The sequence below is a fragment of the Micromys minutus genome (genome assembly GCF_963924665.1).
Source record: "Micromys minutus genome assembly, chromosome: 18".
Lineage (NCBI taxonomy): Eukaryota > Metazoa > Chordata > Mammalia > Rodentia > Muridae > Micromys > Micromys minutus.
The window spans coordinates 25,225,043-25,246,270 of record NC_137953.1 but is presented as its reverse complement, the minus strand read 5'-3'; the positions used below and the strand labels follow the sequence as shown (position 1 = coordinate 25,246,270).

The 21,228-nt window shown below is 38.3% G+C and overlaps 1 protein-coding gene across 3 annotated transcripts in view; it reads right to left on the bottom strand.

Annotated features, from left to right (window-relative positions):
• PDE1C (phosphodiesterase 1C) overlaps positions 1-21,228 on the bottom strand; it is a gene marked incomplete at both ends in the record, with an annotated part of 402,224 nt that overhangs the window by 99,871 nt on the left and 281,125 nt on the right. For all 3 annotated transcript variants that reach the window (XM_080932609.1, XM_080932610.1, XM_080932611.1), the window contains 3 exons: positions 126-192; positions 1,120-1,302; positions 2,683-2,796. In XM_080932609.1, the coding sequence (XP_080788735.1) occupies positions 126-192; positions 1,120-1,302; positions 2,683-2,796 (364 nt within the window). The remainder of the gene's footprint in view (positions 1-125; positions 193-1,119; positions 1,303-2,682; positions 2,797-21,228) is intronic.

Sequence of the window (21,228 nt, the reverse complement as noted above, 5' to 3'; positions counted from 1 at the left end):
ATACTACTACTATAGAACAAATTTTTTTAAAGAAAAGATTAAGGTATACATAAGAGAAAAGGGCAGAGATGAAATTCTTGTTTTCTAAGGGCAAATGGACTTACCCATTTACCCATAAGTCTTACCTTCAATGCATCGATTACAGCTGGTGGATAGCTCAACCCAACCATGTTTGATGTCCGTCTATACATTCTGGCAAAGTTGAAGGAGAACACAAAATGTAACAGCTTACAATGAATGGTTGTACACATAATGACAAGTGAGAAACACTCAGGGAACCTGGGGACCCAAGGAACTTGAAATTCCAAACTTACTCAAATACCCTTAGTAAAGAATTCAAAAGAAACGAGAGCAACCTCAAACATGCCAGCCACAAGAAACAAAGTTCAATTAAGTTCCCGTGCCCCATATTAAACACTAAATTACTAAAATGACCATGTGACCAGGCATCAGAACAGCAGAAGTGGTGCACAGCTTTGTACTGGATGAACAAAGGACCAGTGTGCACAACCCAACAGAAATGCTTCTTTTCAGAATCTCTAAAGCAAGCCAGTAAAGGTCCCAGTTAAACTTTGAAATCACCACCATGGAGTTTCAAAAATGTGTTACTGTGTAATAGAGAGCGGGAGAAAAAATGATTCTATTTCTTGTAAGGAACAATTCAACATCAAAAAGCAAGCAAACTATGTGTCAAGGAACTCAAAGTCCTTCAGTAAAATACCTTCCCTGGGCCAGCGACCTCAGTGTGCTATTGATCTATTTCTTCCTACACTATCTATACATTTAAAAACTGTGCATCAGATGACTTCTGACTTTAAAAATGAGGCTAAGTGTAATCTAAATCTTAAGATGGAAATTTTGAGCAAAGGGGAAAACTTGTCCATATGATGTCATGGAGATTAGAATCTCTGTTTCTACTCAGCAATTTGAGTTTTTATGATAAGTTATTAAAATGACCTTTAAGGCTCTGGGAGGAGGACTCGGAGGGGCAACATATGGAATGTTAAGAAATAAAAATAATTAATTTCAAAGATTACATTAAAGGAAAGCTTACAGTTACAGGATCTGGTATTGTTCTTATTGTTTTGGCCCTTGTGTAACAATGAGTTTCACCTTTACCTCTCCACAAATATCCCAGCTTGCACTGCATGAACGATGCTCTTGAACCTGGGCTTCTCATCACTCCTCCTAAGCATCATTCCCATCTGCCGTGTGAAGGTGGAGGCCAGCCAATCCCGAACTTCAGAAGGTACAGCATCTGACTGAATGTCACTAAGCTCATCCTCTGTATCCAGCAGTCTCCTGGAAATAAAACACACAATCAAGGCACTGAGGCTGAATCTGGATCTAGAAGTTTCTGTTTGAAATAGTTGCCTTCCTCTACCTATCTGCAATTCAGATACAAAAACATAATTATAAAACTGGGCATACACACACACACACACACACACACACACACACACACACACACATACACACACAGAGGTGGGGTAGGGAGAGGAAAAGGGGCAGGGAGAGAGGGAGGCAGGCAGATAGTAGCACTTTGGCAAGGTTGCTCATACTGGTAGGTTTCCTTTGACTGACTCTAGTCTGTCCTCCAAAAACACAAGTATAAAAAGGTGTAGAAAGCTAAGACCCAACCAATGATAGTGTTGGGAGGAATCCCTAAAGATGAAAACTATTGCACAAACCACACCAGCCAGCTACTTTGAAGCAATGATTTTAACTGGTACCAATAAATGCCCTTTAAATTCAGTAGGGTATAATATAAACATGAACTTCTAAATTGAAGGAAACTTTCCCAAAACATACAATTCTTCATCTGAGCCCAGTGACTTAAGCCATCTGAGAATAGACTTTTCTGAATTGCCTGACTTCTTCAAATGTCAGAACATTAGAAAAGAACAAAAGTAGTTATAATAGAACCAATAAAAAAATGAATGTTATCTATTTAAGCCTTACTAAAAATATGCAGTTAAAGTAGCTTTCAATATAATGGTGCATTTTTATCATTGTTGCTTATTTAGATGTATTTATTTGGGTAAAGGGGGTGTTGAAATCCTAAAATTAGTAACAAATTGCATTATTAAAAAATAAATGAGCCCAACAACTTGAAAACTGTAGTAAAATCCTTTCAGATTGGAGTCTAGTGAAGTAAGACATTGGAAATAGGTAGGAGGAGCCTGTCTGACTAGAGAGATTTTCACAATCGACATTTTTAACAGTTTCCAGTAGAAATGTGGTTCTTCTTTCCAAATCAATTTCAGTGCCGACGGTTGCTGTAGTACTTGTGTAATTTAAGTGGAAATGCTGGAGGATTCTGGAGAGTGGATCACCGGGGACCCTACAGTTGCTAATGCAGAGGCTGGAGTCAAGTACACACGGCCTGACGTGGTGCCTATGGAGCTATCACAGTGGACTCCAAACCCTTGCCAGGCGTTACGACCTACCTTGCCTACTCTTACACCATTTCATGGTCATCTGTGCAATACGTTCTGTTGGTCCTCTCTTAGTTGAGGGGAGAGTAGTTCCAGCTCTTTCCTGTTTGTTTGTTGGAACCAGTGTTTCAGAGTCAGAGTTCTGAACCACACCCCAGCCCTGGCAGGGGAGAGGGCTGTGTGGAGGAGGGGAGTGCTTGAGAGAAAATGTATCGTTACCTTCTTAGCATCTTTTCTAACTTACCTTGTTTCATCAATATATACAGACTCAAGCACTGTGGCTGCATACTCCAGATTCTTCTTAAGATCTACCACAGAGGCCTCTCCTCGCTCTAATTGTTTGACCAAAGACCGTAACCTACAGGGGAACAAGATGATGTCATTAGAATAAAGAAGTCAAAGAATAGTTCTAAAACTGGGCTGGCACAGGCTTTATAGTCTTGGATATTGTTCTCACTCCAATGTATCTGTTTTAAAAGTCACAGTGATAAAAGAGCAATTCACGAAATAATAGAATAAGAACAAAATGTTCTCTAGCCAAGCCCTGCCCACAGCCATCATTTTGTGCTTCTCGTTCATTTTTATGAAGCCTCTCAATTACTGACAATTTTCTTCTTCTCAGATATGTCTCTTTTAGTCTCCAATATGATAGAGGGACGTCTGAGCAGCACCAAACACCATCAGACATCTCTGAGACTCTCCCTGTTGGGAAGACACTTTGCTCCGCAGCGGCCACAGAGAACCATAGCTCCATCAGCCTCCAGATGTTTCAAGACTCATGGGAAGGTATAGAGCTCCATTATAGCCACAGATCGTCATGAGAAACAGATGCAAGTAAGTTATATCAGTAGACAGGAAGAAGGTCCTTAAGAAGGACACTAATGATGTAGCTGTCAAAACCGAGGATGGCTGGCAAACTCAGGGTTCTAGATGGTCTAAGAGAAATGAAGAGGCACATTCTTTTTTACATAAAAGTCACTGGAACAGAGAAGGAACGTGTGGGTAATGACCATGAAATGCCTGTAGGTAATCAAAGCAGAATAAAATCTGTGATGACATGCACCTCTTTGTTTGATAGCCAATGGTATGGGGACAGTCAGTACAGACATGAATGTCAAACATGGATTTGAGTTTTGTGTCACAAAGTATCCACTCTGCACACCACATAAGCCAGGCAACATCTCTGAAGATTATATAAAACAAGAGCACCACACAACAAGCCTTGGAAGTTGATACAAAGACCAAATGCCAGTGATAATATGAATAAACTTAAATTCTTGGCAACTTTGTATGATGTTATTGATATAATTATTTCCACTATTGTTAGTCAAAGGTCCTGGTCCTCACAGATAATCAGACAAGAAATGTCTTCCCAGAACACTAAAGATCACACTATGTCCCTGTTGTATGTGGGTTTATGCAGTCTGCCTCACCCATCTGATATTAAAGTATTCAAAATTTTGCATTAGCAAGGCAGAATAAGTGGATTACTTGACAAGGTTGCCCTGGAATCTATAAACTTAGGACTTTTGGCTATTCCAACATCCTAGTATTTGACAGCTTGTACTCTATTATCCTTCAGATATTTATAAAATTGACTCAAATCTTTTGAGAAAAAAATTTCTATGCTAACCCTGAACAGTGGGCAAAAGAATTGGTTCAAGTAGTAAGCCTCCCAGGAATTTCAATAGTGTAGGATCCAGATAAGATTTAATTTACTCTCTACTATACTGACTGGCAATGTCCACCATCAGAGATAAGTCTGTGAAGTCCCTACGGATGGAAGATGACCATCAGCCTTGTGAGCTGCACTCTTGAAAAGTGCTAGGAAGGATACTGGAGAGTTAGAACAAGACAAGATGCTGGCATGGGATTCTGCCCATCATTCATATTCAGAGGACATCCTGTCTGCCAAGGAACAGAGAAATTTCATCAAGAAGCCTAGCTACGTTTTACTAAGATCCCACACTCTTAAGCAAAATACATTCCCAGTTAAGCCTGCTTCTAATGCTGATACTGATACTCTCTCTGGAGCTCAGACATGGACAAACTGCTTGGGCTCTCAGCTGGAAAAGTAAATTGAGAAAAAAAATCAAACTTTATAAACATTTTACCTTGTCTTGGAGTTTTTCTACCTGAAATTTTGCATAACTGTTTTGTTAAGATCTATCTAATCCTTAAAACCTAAGAGCAAGGGATAAAAATGGGGGACACTATGACTAATAAAATAAAACCAGAAGGTGCCACCCTCTAGTAAGAGTGTCCAGGGGACTAAGTAGAAGTAGCTGTAATAAAAATAAAAACATTTATAGGCAAAACAAAAAACAAAAACAAAAACAAAACCCAAGCAATCAAGAACAGATCAAGTAAACCAGACCAAAAAAATGAAAAGAAGAAAATCCAACATACACAATTTTACTTTTTTTATCCTAAAGGATAAGAAAAAAACAAAACTGTGAAAACTTTGAGAAAACATATTGCTTTAAAAAGTAGCAAAAATCCCAGAGCTGGAGAAACATCTGGTCTCCATGGTTAAAAGCACTGATTGTTCTTCCAGAGGAGCTGGGTTCAATTCTTAGCACCCACATGGCAGCTCACAACCATCTGTTCTCCTGGGGATTGAACACCTCCACACAGACACGAATGAAGGCAAAATACCAGTGCAAATAAAATAAGACTAACAGAGGAAAAAGTAATTAATAATGATAACAAGAAGTAACAAAACTTCAACCTGGCTTTAGGCACCCCAGAAAGCAATTTTACAGGGCAATTAATGTCCTTGAGAAGCATGTGGCATAATTGAAGGACATCCATATGCTTGTGTAGACCAATTGTTGTGCATTGGTGTGGAAGAGTGTAAAAGTGGTAATTCATATACTTTCCAGAAAAGAGAAACAAGTAGCATTAAGGCCCACTCTAGAAAGTGCTCTGCAACATAGTGGCTTTTCATCTCAGGTTCAATGGCTCCTGGATGTCTGGGGACCTGGGTTTAAGTACAACCTTTACCAAGGAGACTAGAACTGACCAATGAAATAAAAGCTCCAAACAGGATAATGGAACAGAAAGTGAGCAATTAGAAACAAGCTCCCATTTCTATTATAAGCACCGCTTGTGCAAGCCTTGAGCGCTAACACCTTCAGAAGACAACTGAAATGACCATCAGAGAGACTGTGACTTATTATACTATGTTTAACTACTCCTTCCAGGAAAGCTCAATATCAAGAGATTCGGGTGGTGAGGAACCTCTGGTTGCCCTGCCATGAAAAACAGGTCCCAGTGGAAGTCACACTTGACCTGAGAGTAAAAGGAGCACTCAGACTCTCCCCCAGCAGGCACACTCCACACCATGGGAAGCTGCAAGCTTCTACATCTCAGTCAGCAGGAAGTTGGCAATGCAGAGGACCAATAACCCAGAGAAGAATTCACATACAATGTAGAACTCGAAAATGCACAAATATTTTCATCTTCCTGGTTTTCTTGCTTCTAAGCTAGGCTGAAGATGGATCCTGGCAGAGAACATGGGATCCTGGTGCATGACCCCTTAGTTGGAAAAAAAATCATCTATCTGACATTCGCTGCTCTTGGTATAAAGATGATAAACAACACAGAATATCGATGGGAAGAGTTAGCAATGAAGCTTTGTCAATGGCACACGGAGTGCAGAGGAGGAGCTCACTGTCAAGGAAGCTCGCCAAGGGAGCATCTGCTAGGAACTTAAGAAAGTTCAGGAAAGCCTAGATATATAGAATGAAACTGATGTTAAAAAGTGAGCATATTGAGAGAAAATGAACTTAAACAAAACATGACAACAGAAAAGACAAGAAGGGGTTTTGTGTGGGTTGTTCTTTAGAAGAAATGGCTAGCAACTTTGTGAATGGCCAGCTCCCATTTAATACAACACCCAGGATAGACAGATGCTGGTGTATCAGGCAACTTGACTCTTACAGTGTTGAGCATGTGCACAGTACACTAGGACTACTGATCCACTGGCCCCTCAGGCAACCTCTCTCTACCTCGGTATCCGTCCTCCTTGGAATGTGCTATCAATTAATGAAACTGTTTTTTCTCAGGCAAAAGAGCTTCCAAGTAGCTTCTTATCTGCTAAACAACTAGTATCCATTACTCTCAAAAATTAAAAAGGTTGATTAGGATAAAGACCTTTTCTTGTCACCCATAATGTAGGTTCACCCTAGATATGAATCTACTTCATCATGGACTGCTTCAAAAGTAGCTGGAATTTTTAATGCTGCCACTTTACATCATCTTTGTAAAAGTTTGAGTTAGGAATTTTGTAAAACTTTTGTTAAAATTGACACAGGAAGGATTGGAGAGCTTCCTATGTTTTCCTAGTAAAGTGTATCTGTACTTCTTTTTTTTTTTCATGCAACTTCAATTCACAAAGGTTTTAAAGATCCAGGCCTCACTTGAGTTGGTAGCCTATATGTTAAGAAAGATGCATATCAAGATCAGATACTAGTAAATAGATAATAAAGATGTGAGACACTTACACAATCAAATATTTTGTTCTGCTCTTAAGAAAATGAAATTACAAAATGTGTAGGTAAAGAGATGAGCTGAAAAAGTCTCGTTCTGAGTGAGGTAGAACTTAGACCCCCCAAATGGCAAATGTGGCATGTTTTCTCATCTGTGTGGATGTTGACTTTTAAGCTTTCTATATGTGTACTACAATCCAATAGCCACAAAGATTAGGTATAGAGTAAGGAACCAGTGAGGAGTAGGGGGTGTCCTAAGGAAGAGGAAATGGAGTGTAGTATTACTGAAAGGTAAAGGGGTAACTAGAATAGAAGGACTAGATGAGGTGGTAAATGGTATGAAGGTGTAAAGAAAGGAGGATGAAGGACAGTTATATATAGAAACGGAATCATCAATATCACAAATCTATAAATCCCAAGGATTATAACAGCAACCTCCATGCAAAATATATCAGTACAATAGTGGTACAAATGTCATAGGAGTGACCAACCACCTTCTGATTAGATTTAAGGCCCATTCCATGAGATGGAACACATATCTGGCACCTCCAAAGTTGCCAAGAACCTGAGAGTACTCAGGACATGTGCCTCAGGGGAAAATCTAACACTGTCACTCTGCTAAAGGAACAAAGCAATAAAATGACCTCCAGGGACATACTGTTATAACCATATATCAGTACACCACTCAGCCCTTGCTTTCTTCTTGCAGTAGATGGAAGATTAACACAAAGACCCACAGCTTGACAATGTACAAAGAATAAGGGACTTTGGAGCACTGAGTCCTAAATGAGGTGTCCTTGTCAACACCTCCCACCTTGCGCTCCAAGGCTTAGGGAATCTATGCCAAAAAGGAGGAGGAAAGATTATTGGAGTGCAAAGTGACAGCTAACCCCAGGGAAACAGATTCCTCCAGACACAACACACACATATGAATTCACAGAGACTATGCCCCAAGAATGAGATCTACACATGTTCATTACAGATACAGCCCTAATACTAAGAGAGGGGGAAGTAGATACTGGATCTTATCTATAACCAAAACCTTACTCATAACTGATACATGCTACAAAGAGAAAATTAGTTTTTTAAATAGAATCTCATTGGTTATATTAACCACACTTAAGGGCAGGAATAGTTGGACAACACAAATATTCTCTGTCTCTCTGTCTCTGTCTCTCTGTCTCTCTGTCTCTCTCTCTGTGTGTGTGTGTGTGTTTGTGTGTGTGTGTGTGTGTGTATAAGAAAAAGACAGAGAGACACAGACACACAGAGACAAAGACAGAGCTTTTTGTTTTTCTACATTTTTACGAAATTGTTTTGATTTTATTTTTATGGTTTTCTCTCTTTTTGTTGTTTTTTTAAAAGAGAGAAAAAAAACATAAAGGTAGGCTAGAAGCTGAGGGATATAGGAGTAGTCAGGGGAGTGGAAAAGAAACTATTTAAAATATTGCATAAAAATAGTTTAATTTAAAAAGAAGAAATTTCAAGTGAGGGAGAAAAAAGGAAAGAAAGAATGAGAGAAAAAGGTGGAAAAAGGAAAAGGGGGAAAAAAGCTAAAGCTTTTGCCAAATCAGCATGCTAATCTTTTAATTTTTTTACCTTTTCTCACTGACTTCTTCTCTGGAGAACTTTTTGTTTAAAACTACTCTATTAAAATAAGAAGAAAAAAGAATAAGTAGAAGCAAAAAAAAAAAAAGACTCAATTTATTATGTTATATGAAAAATTTGGTATGCAAAACTACATGCACATGACTCAAATTATATTGAAAGATCAACAGAAGCAACATCTAAGAAAACTGGAGCTAGGGAAATAGATAAAGGTCGGAGCCTATATTGATTGCAAGTGGGTTAGAGAAATATTTTGAAGTTATGGAAAAGCTGTAATATTTCCATTACTTACTTCTTCTTTTGTTATATAATCTCCAAGGAACAAAAATACTATGTTTCTTTAGGTATGCAAAAACAAAAACAAAAAAGAAAAGGATAATTAACTTTTACCAGTACTCAAGAGAACTTTTAGCCTAGGTGTTTAATGGGAATTCATTTCATGAGCACCCAAAATGAATTAATGAAGGAAGAAGGGAGAAAGGGGAGGCAGGAGAATGGAAGGTTAGGAGGAATAGAAGGAGAAAAGGGGGACAAAGAAAATATACAACAATAAAAATAGTCCATCAGCGTTCATAGTTTCCAGCGCTCCATCCATTTCTGTCATTGTGGCTGCCAGTAAGAATTCCAGAACCAACCTGCAACACCATTTTAGGAAGCATCTGTGTTTTCAAGCTTTGGCACAGTGCCTCTGTGAGGCTGCGCGTCAGTTCACCAAGGATAAGCCTGTGCATCTTCTTATGGGTTGTTCATTTCTTCTCACAAACCCTCTGCAGGCTGTCACCTGCTTTCCTGCAAAGCATTTGATGACCTGCAGCATCTGCTCAGCTCTGTACACATTCAAGTCCAGTACAAATTACAGGACCAAAGCCCTCTGACCTGAATAGTATGCACCATGCGCAAGGACATAGGAGGGCTCAGACATAAGAATGTATACCTTTTGGAATATGGCTAGGTTTGGGGTCTTCTAAGAAAACTGTCTTCAGCAAAGAATAGTCACAGCTGCTGGTGCAGTAATCAGTATGAGCACCATTAGTATAAATCCTAGGAGAAAACATGGGCAATGGTTCTTTTATTTCCTAACTTTATAATGATGTAGATGTTATAAAGTTTTTATCTCATATTGTCTATCGTATACAGCAATCAAAGCCTCAAAGTCTTCATTGGGGCGGTCAACAAAATGTTTCCTCAACCATTTGAAACAATGTCAGGCTGAACCCAAGTTCAGAGTATTCTTAATCAGCTGGGTGTTGCCCCTCCCCCATAGGATTTAATGCTGAAGACTTCAGGTTGGCAACAAATTGAAAGTTTCATTGAAAACAGTTGAGTATTATTTTCTATTTTGAATGATAAACCTTCTCACTAATGCTCTCTAAAATTGATAATTCAACACAATATGAGCAGAAGTTACTTTTGCTGTTGTTAGAACAGAAATATCTTTCCATATGAAAGTATAACTAATATGATTCAAATTCATAAGAACCGAAGAAGGCAAGTACAATTTACTTGAAGAAGATATAGAAGGAGGAAAAACTGAAGAAAAGTCTGAATGCTGTTGTTCTAGAATTTAGTGGTTGAGGTAAAAGACAGACAAAAAGACAAAGACAAGTCCTAAATCTCGTCCAGAAAATTTCACTTTGAAACAACATATTCAGCAACTTAAAAAACGACTTGCAGGAGGAGAGACTAGGCATAGTTCTCCTCCCCATAAGCCTACTGAAACCCCAACCCCCAATGGCACTGTTGGAAAGCAGCTAGGTTCGTAAAGCTTAAGCCCAATAGAGTATAAGACCCTCATGAGCTGAAGATGGATCAGAGGTAAAGTGTTTGACTGGCAGGTGTGTCCTGGGTGATTCAATCATCAAGAAACACACACACACACACACACACACACACACACGGGGGGAGGAAAGGGGGAGGAAGGGAAGGGGAAGAAGAGGGGAAAGGGGAAGAGGGGAAAGAGAGAGGAATGAAGAAGGGAGAAGTGGGGAGGGGGAGAAGGGAGGGGGCTGGGGAAGGGGAGAGGGGGAGGGAGAGAGAATCAAAAAGTACAAGCAAAAGTACAAAATTACAGAAACACACACTCCTACCCGTCTTCTGCCCAAGGTTATCCCCCCAAGGGTGGACTAATAGCATTCAAAACGTGAAAGGGAACTTGGTCTCTTACAGTTCGTCCCCCTAGGTGCACTGATAAAGCATGAGCAAAACCAGTCTGTTCCAGTCCATCACCGCATGTATCTTTATCATACACTCTGCTTTCTCAAATTGATCCTGTTCCCTGTGACTTACCTAAACATTATGGAAAATAAAATGGCTCCTCTTAAAAGGGTTCCCCACAGTAGTTTCAGAAGTCATATTTGAAAGCCATCTGATGGTAATACCTGGATATCAGTTTTCCTAGAGATTTGTTCACCTTCTACAGTTATTGGGAACTGGTTAGGATGGGTGTACTTGAAACATCGATTCAACATTTAGCAGTATTCAGAGCGCCTGCTCTGTACAGATATAGTGTGGAGCTCTAGGAATACAGAGGGGAAATATAGAGAGGAAATACATCTTCCAAGCATAAACAGCATCAGGGAGATTACTCTCTCTCAAGGAGGCCTGAAAACATGATAGCAGGGGTATGATGGCCTAAAAAAGCAAGAAAGGAGAGGAATCTCCATTGAGCAACAGCTTCCCCTAAAAGGGCCATTTGTGTAGGAAATTTTATGGGAAGTTGGACATACCCAGAGATGAAATTTGAGAAGTCAGAAATGGGACCATAGTGAGTTCAACATGCCCAAATACTGCAGGCCAGCTTTCTCTGGCAACATTGATGATGGTGATTTGTTCAAGGAGAAGCAGGGTATCATGAGAAGCTTGATGATTTAGAAAGATCAACTAAGTAGTGTTAGACTGCAGGGGCACAGTGCTTAGTGTGCAGCTAGTTCTGCCCATGGACAGATTGCACGTGTGGCTAGAAAACATTTAGGGAACATCATGCACCCCCACTAAATATACACAGACCATTTCCTTGTTATTTCCTAATGAACAACTATTTCCTAATGCAGTCTTTCTATAGCATTTACATTTTAATAGGTATTATAATCTCTGCCTTTTACTCTTTCATCCACAAGCAAATCAGAAGCAAACAAATAGCTGGTTCACAAGTTGTTAGACAACAGCCAACTTTTCAGTTAAGAACTCATTGCTGCTTTTATATATCTCTACACAATTTGTCAATTAGAAAACACATCACAAAGCTGCAACAGATTTCAAATGTCTTTACCGAATAGACACAGCACCAATAGCACTGTAGGTCCTCTAGAGGAACCTGCCGTCCTTCTAAGTCTTTGTGAAATGTGGGATCAGAACTTATCTCTGCTCTACCACACAGAAAATCTAAACACTCTGTGATATACTTTGCCAAGACCCAAATGTACTTTTAAAGAACAGCAAAGACAAAATGACCAGAAATATTCTAATCTTTTGAGAGTCAGGAATATATTTGTAACAAGCTCATGGTAAAACCTTACATCAGAAATTAACTTTAATAGGCACACAATGAAAATATGGCATATCAAAACTTGCGGCACGCAGATAACTCAGTGCTCAGAAGGAGATGTGTAACCTGAATGAGAATACTCAAACGGGGGAACCTCTGACAGTGAATGGCATCTTTACCTCAAGAAATGGAACCAGTTAGCATAAAGAAACTCGAGAAAAACTTGAGGCTAGCACATGATCAGCCAATGAGCCCAACAGCAGAAATTATCATCAAAGTCAAAAGCCGTCTTCACCTGAGCTAGACAAAGTCGGAAAGACACAAATAGCCAATATAAACAACAAAAGCCAGAATCTGACCTCACATTATGTAAACACTCAACGGATACACTGAATGCTTAAAGTTCTATTAAAAACTTACTTGATCAAAACTGACGTAAGAAAAATAAAATAGCAATTCTGCATCTATTAAGTAAGTTGAATCCATAGTGATAATTTAAAACTTCCACAAATAATAAAAAACTTCCACTGTAGTCCCATCTCACGTTTTTTAGGGGATTCATCTATAATGTTTATCACAAGAAACTCACAAGGACCTGACACAGAACAGTAGCAAAGAATCAATCCAGCAAGGAAATTCTGAGCAGAGAGTTGACTGATCAGACTCTCCTGTGAACAGACACAGAAACCCAGATGTCTAATAAGTTAAAGGCAATGACAAGTAATGCATAGGAAACACAGAAACAAGAACGGTTTAAATACAGAAAATAACTGCCGTTCACTATTTCAAAGGGACTAGAAAAGAAGCATCACATGATCTGCCAATGACATGAGAAGCACCTACTAGTGATCAGAAAGCAATAAAATAAAATAAAAGTAAATTTCCTAAATCCGATGTGTTTAACAACAGTAAAATGCTATAACAAACATCACACATAATATTAAAATATAAAGAGCTTTCCTGTTGATCCAGCTCAAAACTCAGTGAGCCTGTTGTCACATATTTAAGACTGGAATATAGCTGAATGGAATATTGCTTGCTTGCTCGTTATGCATATGGTCCTGTGTGTAAATGATAGCAAAATTATGGTGGTGGTGGTGGTGGTGGTAATAGATTATATAAGAAATCTTCACTAACTCAAATAATTAGTAAATTATACCATCTACAGAAGACATCAGAATTAGAAAAATACATGAGAATGATTCTTACAAAAGATTTAGAAGTCCTAAATATGGGTCAGCAAGGTGACTCATCCCCTGAAGATGGCTGTCACCAAGCCAGATAGAGGCAGAACAAAGAAAAGGAAAAGGAGGAATTTTATCTCGTAGAACTAAGAGGTAGAAAAACAAAAAACCAACTCTCAAATTGTCCTCTGACCTCCACATGCCTATATGACACGACCATGCACACACACAAAAGAAGAGTTTAGGGGAAGAAATACACTGCCTGGACTTCTCAAAGAATCAACAAAATATTCATGAACAAAATATTAAAAGTCCCATGCCTATAAGAAAACTGTAATATCTTACTAAAAAAATTCAAATAAATAAGTGGAGTAATCAAACATGTTTACAGAAACCTGCCATTTTAAAAATGTCACCCTAAACTTATCTGTAGATTCATTTTAATGCCAAGTACAGTTCTGATGGATCACTTGGTAAAAACTAACAGTAATCCACGGAGAAATGCAGAGAAACAGACAATGTTTTAATTAAAAGAACAAAGATGAAGGATTCAAATTTGCCAATGCTAAGACTTATTACAAATACTCAATTCTGGCCCCATCCCTCTCCCACTTCATTCTTTCTGCCCTTTTCCCTTTGCTGGTGAGTCAATGGGTACACAGTTCTTTTTATAGTAATCCACGTTCAGTAGAGTCAACAAAGAGATCTGCTGGAGAAGAAAGGAAGAAAGAGGAAAGGAGGAAAGGGAGGGGGAACAGTTATTTACCATACCCAGATTTATTCTTGACCTTAGAGTTCATTTTGTTGTTGTTATGTTTTAAAGTTCATCCTTTATAGCTATTTCTACTACTTGTGTTCACTTCCACCGAACACACACACTTGTTTAAAGAAAACCATTGACTTTTGTTTTGCTTTGCCTTATAAAGCACATTGCCCAAAGATGGCAGAATCATCTTCCCTGAAGAAAACTGTATTTCTCTTAGGTTTAGCCTAGATATGTTAATTTTACTAAGAGATGACACTACACAATGTACTTCTCTGACTATTGTTCTTTCAGAGAAAAAAGAAGGAAGGAAGGAAAGAAGAAAGGAATGAAGGAAGAAAGAAAGGAAGGAAGGAGAGAAGGAGAGAGGGAGGGAGGGGAAAATAAAGGAAGAAAGGAAGGAAGGAAGGTGAGAAGGAGTGAAGAGGAAAGGAAGGTAGAAAGGAAGGAAGGAAGGAAGGAAAAGTGTGGGAGACAAAACCAACCACATAACCAAACAAAAATCAAGACTGCAGAGAGCATCTTCTGGGATCCAGTCTGCAGTGCTGAGGACTGATGAGGAAGGAGCAGATCCTAAAGGAGCTATTTCTTTCTGGTCACTGTACATGTGGAACTTCTCTGCTGATGACCGTGCCCCAGGATCAGAGACACAATTAGTGAAAACATCCTATAAGATGAAATGGAAAGAAATAAGGAGAGAAGTTTGCATGAACACTCAAAGGAGCAACAAATCCAAAGGTCTCTCCTGTTTTCTGAGTCAATCCAGCCCCAAAGCTTTTGGTTCCCCAGCCTGAGTATTTTTCCTTGAGCCAGAATTGCATCATTCTGGTATGGCTACTCAAAGATGCTAAAGTCTCATTTATCCCGAAAGGTCACAGGAATTCTGTTCTTCTGGCTATATAACATGTGGCAATGGCTGTCAACTGGGGATTTAGAGCTATATCTTTGCCTCACAGAAATTCAGAATCTCTCAAAGATAAAAAGGATTTAAGAATGGCTTCAGACCTCACAAGCTAAGCAAGAGACTGAGAAGAGCTAATATCATAAGAGAAGAAATAGTTGTAGGCACAGGACACAATGGACCTAGGAAATTCTGTGCTCAACCATGGGAGAAGGGCTTCCTTAAGCATGACAAACTGGGTGAGTGGTGTGTAACAGGAAGCATTCCGTAAACTGCAGCTCAATAAATGAAAGAATGAGAGGTGGGTGGGGGAGCATGTTTGTATGGGTAAGTATGCATATGTGTGCACGAAAACATGTGGGTCAGAAGGCAGCCTCAGGTGCCTTTCTCCTCCCCCTCCCTTTTTTTTTTTTTTTTTTTTTTTTTTGGCAGGGAATCTCACTGGTTTAGAATATGGCAGCTAAGTTAAACTAGAGCTATGGGAACCATGGGACCTATCTATTTCTGCCTCTCTGGTGATGGGATTACAAGTGAACACACCACATTTACTTACATTACAGGGGCTCTGTCATCAGCACCATGCCCTTATACTTTAAGGCAAGAGCTTTACCAACCAAGCCATCTCTCCCGCCAAAAGCACAATGTATTTATCTATGAAACCATCTTTTAAAAAGGAAGTCAGTGCATGATAAACCCCAATCCATTCTCTTTCTTGTACTTCTCTTATTTTTTTCCTTTTATACTAATAGGATAATTACTTCATGGATTAAAGTCCTTCAAACAACAGCTAACAACATGGCTTTAAAATTTCTTTATTAACTTAAAAGAAATAGGTTTCATTATATCATGTTTCAAGCATTTTTGTTTTGTTTTGTTTTCCCTCATTATGCCTCCCTCCCCAGCATCTTCCCACCTTCAGGAGACTCCTTTTTATTTTCATGTCCTGTGTGACCTTTTGCCACTCACCCTCCCCTTCCTTAATACCTCATGTTTCCTCTGTGATCCTCTCTAATTTCATTGTATATGCCTTTTCAAAACCCTTTATTTACATCATACATACATACACACATGCACATATGTATACATATATACAGGCAGACATGTGTATACATACATACACACATACACGCATGCATACTTATATTAGAAGCTAGAATCCATGTATGAGAAAGAACATGCAGTTTTTGTTTTAGACTGGGCCACCTCACCTAAATATAATCCTTTCTAAGCTCATCTATTTTCTGAAATTTTAACTTTTACTAACAGCCAAATAAAAATCCAGGTTTAAATGTACCACAGGCTTTTGATCATTGGTTGATGGATATTTATGCTGATCTTAACCCTTCTGAAGTCTTAACCCTTCTGAAAGGAGAGGCAATGAACAGAGATGCCCTGGTATCTCTGTTGTCACACACCAAGTCCTGAGGATTATTGTTGCATTTATATAACCCTTCTACTTTCAATTTCTGTGTCCAAACGGTAAGCTGACTTTACATCTGCACCAGCAGTGTGTAGGGTCCCATTTCCCCCACAGCTTCACCATGTCTGCTGTCATTTCTTTTCTTACTCCTCTTAGTCATTTTAACTGGGATGAAAGGCAGAGATGCCCTTGAGGCTTGTGAATGTGCGAGACGCAAGTAGTTCACACCTGCGCCCTCAGAATTTTCCTCTCTCCCACCAGCCTGTGTACATGATTGACAGCAATGCACTGGGACCTGGTGTCACAGCAGAGAGGTGTCTGTCCTGTGCACAGCCAGCCAGAGACAAAGGCAAGGCCGAGCAGATTGGTGGCTGAGAATAGACAGTTACAGTGCATATGTGACACATCTCTTTAAAAGGCTCAAGGGATCGTCTACTAAGCAATCCTTTCGAAAACAGGAATTATTCTCTGCTTCTCGAGTTTGTTTGTGCTGTTCTAATCTGGGTTTGGCTTTTGTTTTCTTGTTTGTTTGTTTTTATTTTGCCTGTATCTTTTCTAAAGAGAGAAAAAGAAGGCATGAAGTTGAATGGGTGGAGAGATGGAAGGATCTGGAAGGAGAAGAGAAAGGGGAAAACCATGATCAAAACAGAGTATATAAAAAATAATTTTCTATTAAAAGGAAAAAGAGAACATATTTAAATACAATGACCAAAGTTTCTCAATAAATTGTAATATATTTCAACAAATCGTTAGAGTCAAAAATAGCCTACTTTATATACAGTTAAATGATTTTTTTAATGAATAGACACTAAGGGCAGAGGAAATGAATTCAATCAATAGAGAACTCTAAAAAGTCTATTTTTCATATTTTGAAATTCAGGTGGCTTATAAATTCTACTTGAATATTACAAGGTCAGATCCCTGGATCAATTTTTGCATTAGTATTAAATGTGTAACCTGTCAAGCCTCAATCACAGTATAAGACCCTAAAATATCCCTCCCACCCCCCACCATTTGTGTGTGTGTGTGTGTGTGTGTGTGTGTGTGTGTGTGTGTGTGTGTGTGTGTGAATGGTCAAAATTTCAAAGGTATGTGCCTAAAATGGGAAAATGATTTCATAGTGATACTAGTAGACATATAACAGCCTGAGTCAAACAGAAAACACTTGGTCATTCATTATTATAATAATCAGTTTTTACCGATACCCAGAGGAAATCCAATAATTATTACATTCATAAGTTTAATTAAAGGGACCAAATGAATGTTTATTTAGTAAGACAACCAGTCATCTTTAGTTGTGCCTATCATGACGATAAATATGATTGGAGTAAGATATAAAATAGTCATTTCTACCTTAAACGTATCTGACTTCCAGTCTTCACTTTCACTGGAAGGAATGTTAAAGAGAGTTGAGACGGGAACCAGTAAACAAAGCTTGCAAGCTGTGTTCAGATTCGATAACCCGGTCATCTCTCTCCCCGCTTAACACCGATTGCTCTTCTGTCTAATACCCGGTATCAATTTAGCAAGTCAACTCTGTCCCATTCTGATCGTCACCTATACCTCTTCATCCCCCCTTTCTATTTTACATTTTCTTTTCATAGGTTTTCAAACACAAACAACAGCAAAAGAAACAATACCAAAACTAACACCCCCCAAGCTGCCCTGGCTTATAGAGGCTCCAGACTTCAGTGCTATGAGAGTTGGAAGGTTTTTAAATTATCTCATTGTACTTCCTTACCCTTCTCTTTACATTTACCTTTGACCAAAACTGAAACATCTCCCTGCCCTCGTCCTTTATGTGTCACTTTAATATTAATGACTCATTGCTTATAATGTTATTATTTACCTTTTCCTCCCCCACTTCTTCATTATTGACTCAACACCAATTAAATTTTTTAACCACTCTGTTTTTTCTCCCCCACTTTCATTTATCTATTAGTGCAAAGGGTATCACCAATGTTTCTCCACCTTCTAAGATGATTGAGCTTTATGGTGTTAGGGCTTATTCAATAATTATTTTATTTTCACAATGTGCCACTAATGTCAACAATATTTTCAGTATTCTGTTCTTGATGAAGGACTAGTGACTATAAGCCTAGTACACTCAAAACCGAAAGGGAAAAAAAAACTCACACAAATCAACACTACTTTAATACAATCCCTCTTGAACACCATAAACTGTGAATGAATAAAGGAGTGTGATTAAAAATTTCACCTAGTAGCCGAACCCCAGATCTCCAAGACTCTAATACCAACCCAGAAAAATAAAATATAAACAACAAAAGCAACAAAATTCTTTGAAAAATTGTTAGTCTTATAATAATGGCCTCTAATGGCATTAAATTAAATGAAATCTCAGGCAAAGAGTTATTATAAGTATACTAAAAAAATTTAGAACTTAAATAAAACAAGTTTCTAAATGAATTCTAAGAGAACATAAATGGCTGAATAAAATAAGAAAGTCAAACAATATATTACAATACATGGAATTTACATTCAATATGGAGATACAGGTTCTTAGGGAAAAAAATAAAACCAAATTACTGTAAATGAAAATTTCAACCAGGGAAAACTTCACTAAAAGAATAAGTTATGGGTAGGAAAGAATATAAGGTTTGAGGGGAAATATGAATTAATAAAGTATAAATAGACCCATAAAACACCATAAAATATTGACTTTATGAATCATGGGAAGAAAAGAATTGCATGCCAAAGGCATAGAAAATATTTTCAATTAAGCCATAGCAAAAACTGTTAAATCTAAGGAGATACTCAGGTTGGCATAGAATGCCTTTAGTGAAAAAAGAAAAGAACCTTTTCATGACACATTATAGTCAAAACACTAAACATACAGAACAAAGAAAGTATATTGGAAACTACCAAAGAGAAACAGTACATCACACATAAACACAGACCAATCAGAATAACAGCAGAGTTCTCAACAGAAACCTAAAGCCAGGAGGTCTTAAATGAAGTATTGCAAACACTGAAGGAAAATACTACTTCTGTTTATATAGTAAAACATCTGTCATAATTGAAGGAGAAGATACACTTTTCACAATAAAAAGACAATAAAAGAATTCATGACTACTGAGCTAGCCATGGAGAAGCACCAAAGGAGCCCTTAGATTGACTAGAATGACAAATTGCTATTAAGCCAGCTGTAATAGATTGTAGACAAAGTTATCCAAGGAGTTTCAGGAAAAAGTAAACCATGCTAAAAAAGTTGTTGAACGTGAAAGGAAACACAAAACTCTGAACACTAAAAAAAAGAAAGAAAAAACAACAAAAGGACAAAAATTAATACATATCTTCAAATAATAACTAAATAATAATGATTTAGAGTCCCCAAATTAAGATGCAGATGGAATTATCAAAACAAAGCCATCAATATCTAAAATTGTGTCTTTAAGAAAGGCACTTCACTGTCGCAGGTGCAAACACAAAATGGAAAGAATACTCCAAGTACAATAAAACTAATAAGCAAGGAAGTATTGCTGTTCTAACAACTGAGCAGACCAGGCTTCAAACTAATGTCTTAGAAAGATAAAGCTTGTTCCATACTGATTAAAGAAACAATACGGCAAAAAAGACATTACAGTTCTAAACATGCATGTATCAAATATATGGGTATATTCAATTTCTAAAAACTAATACCACCTAATATAAGACAGATGAACTCCAATTCAATTACAGTGGGTAACTGCAATGCCTTTGTATCACCAACAAACATGACATTCTGTCAAAAATAAGCAAGCATTTAATTGAAATGATACCACAGGCCAAACACAATTATTTTAGGCCTTTATTGATATATTAAAGTCACATACATTTATAAAACATGAGTGAAAATATCTAGGGGAACAAAGGAGAGTAGTGAGGGAGGAGGGTGAGAAATGAGGTCATAGGTGAGGACAGCATATGCCCAGTGAACCACATACACTTGTGTAAAAATATTCTCATGTAACATGCAGTGAATACACACAATGCAAATGTTTACACTACAATCAGAAGCGTAAGTTCTGCTGATTTGAATATGATTACACAAATTGTGTAAACATTATTATAATGCATTTAAGCCTGCAGTGGCTGCTTTGTGTGTGGACAGGGTGAAGACACCAGCTGAGCTAGGTACTCTGCTGCAGTATCAATAGTGCTGATGCAAGGCAGAACAAACGTGAAATGACTGTCAATAAAGACTAGATCTACTGAGTCCATTTTGGGAATGTGGGTATTCTTGGGTCCAAAGTACACTGTGAAGATACATATACAAAGACAAGATTTAGACAATGCCTAATAGGTAATACAAACTATTTTCCTCAACAAGTGATCATAGTGTTTTCCTTAGATCTTAGATTCGTGGCTGATGGTTTTAATAACGGACAGATCAACACAAAGGAACCTGCAGATTTATTTAAAATAGCAAGGGAGACTATAGAAATGAAGATCAAAAGAAGGAGGTAGAGTCATATTCATTCTGTTGGGCTGTAATTCGGGGTGGACAGAGGGTGGAGAAAGATGACCAGAGCACACAAAACTATGAACTGATGGTCATAAGCTAGGAAGGCTAGAGTACTCCAATTCTTCCCTGTGTCTTCAGAGAGATGAAGATTTTTTTTTTCCGTTCTGCCAAATGGAACTAGGTTCTTGAATAGGGACCCCAGGGCCTGGCTCTGGGGAGGAGGGAGAGAAAAGACTATAGAGCAACCTCCCTGCCATTTGTCAGATGGAAAAGTATTATTTTGTGGTTGATGTCCCAAGCTGGGGTTATTCCCACTGCTACTGTATCCTTCCTTCTAAGTTATAGGGTCTCTGAGGATAAAGAGTAGGTCTCAAGTCAAGAGGGTGAAACAAAACTGAATTATGAGTACTTTAGAAAACAGCTGGAAACATTATGGGGACTTTTATAAAGGGGTAGAAAATAGGGCTTCAGA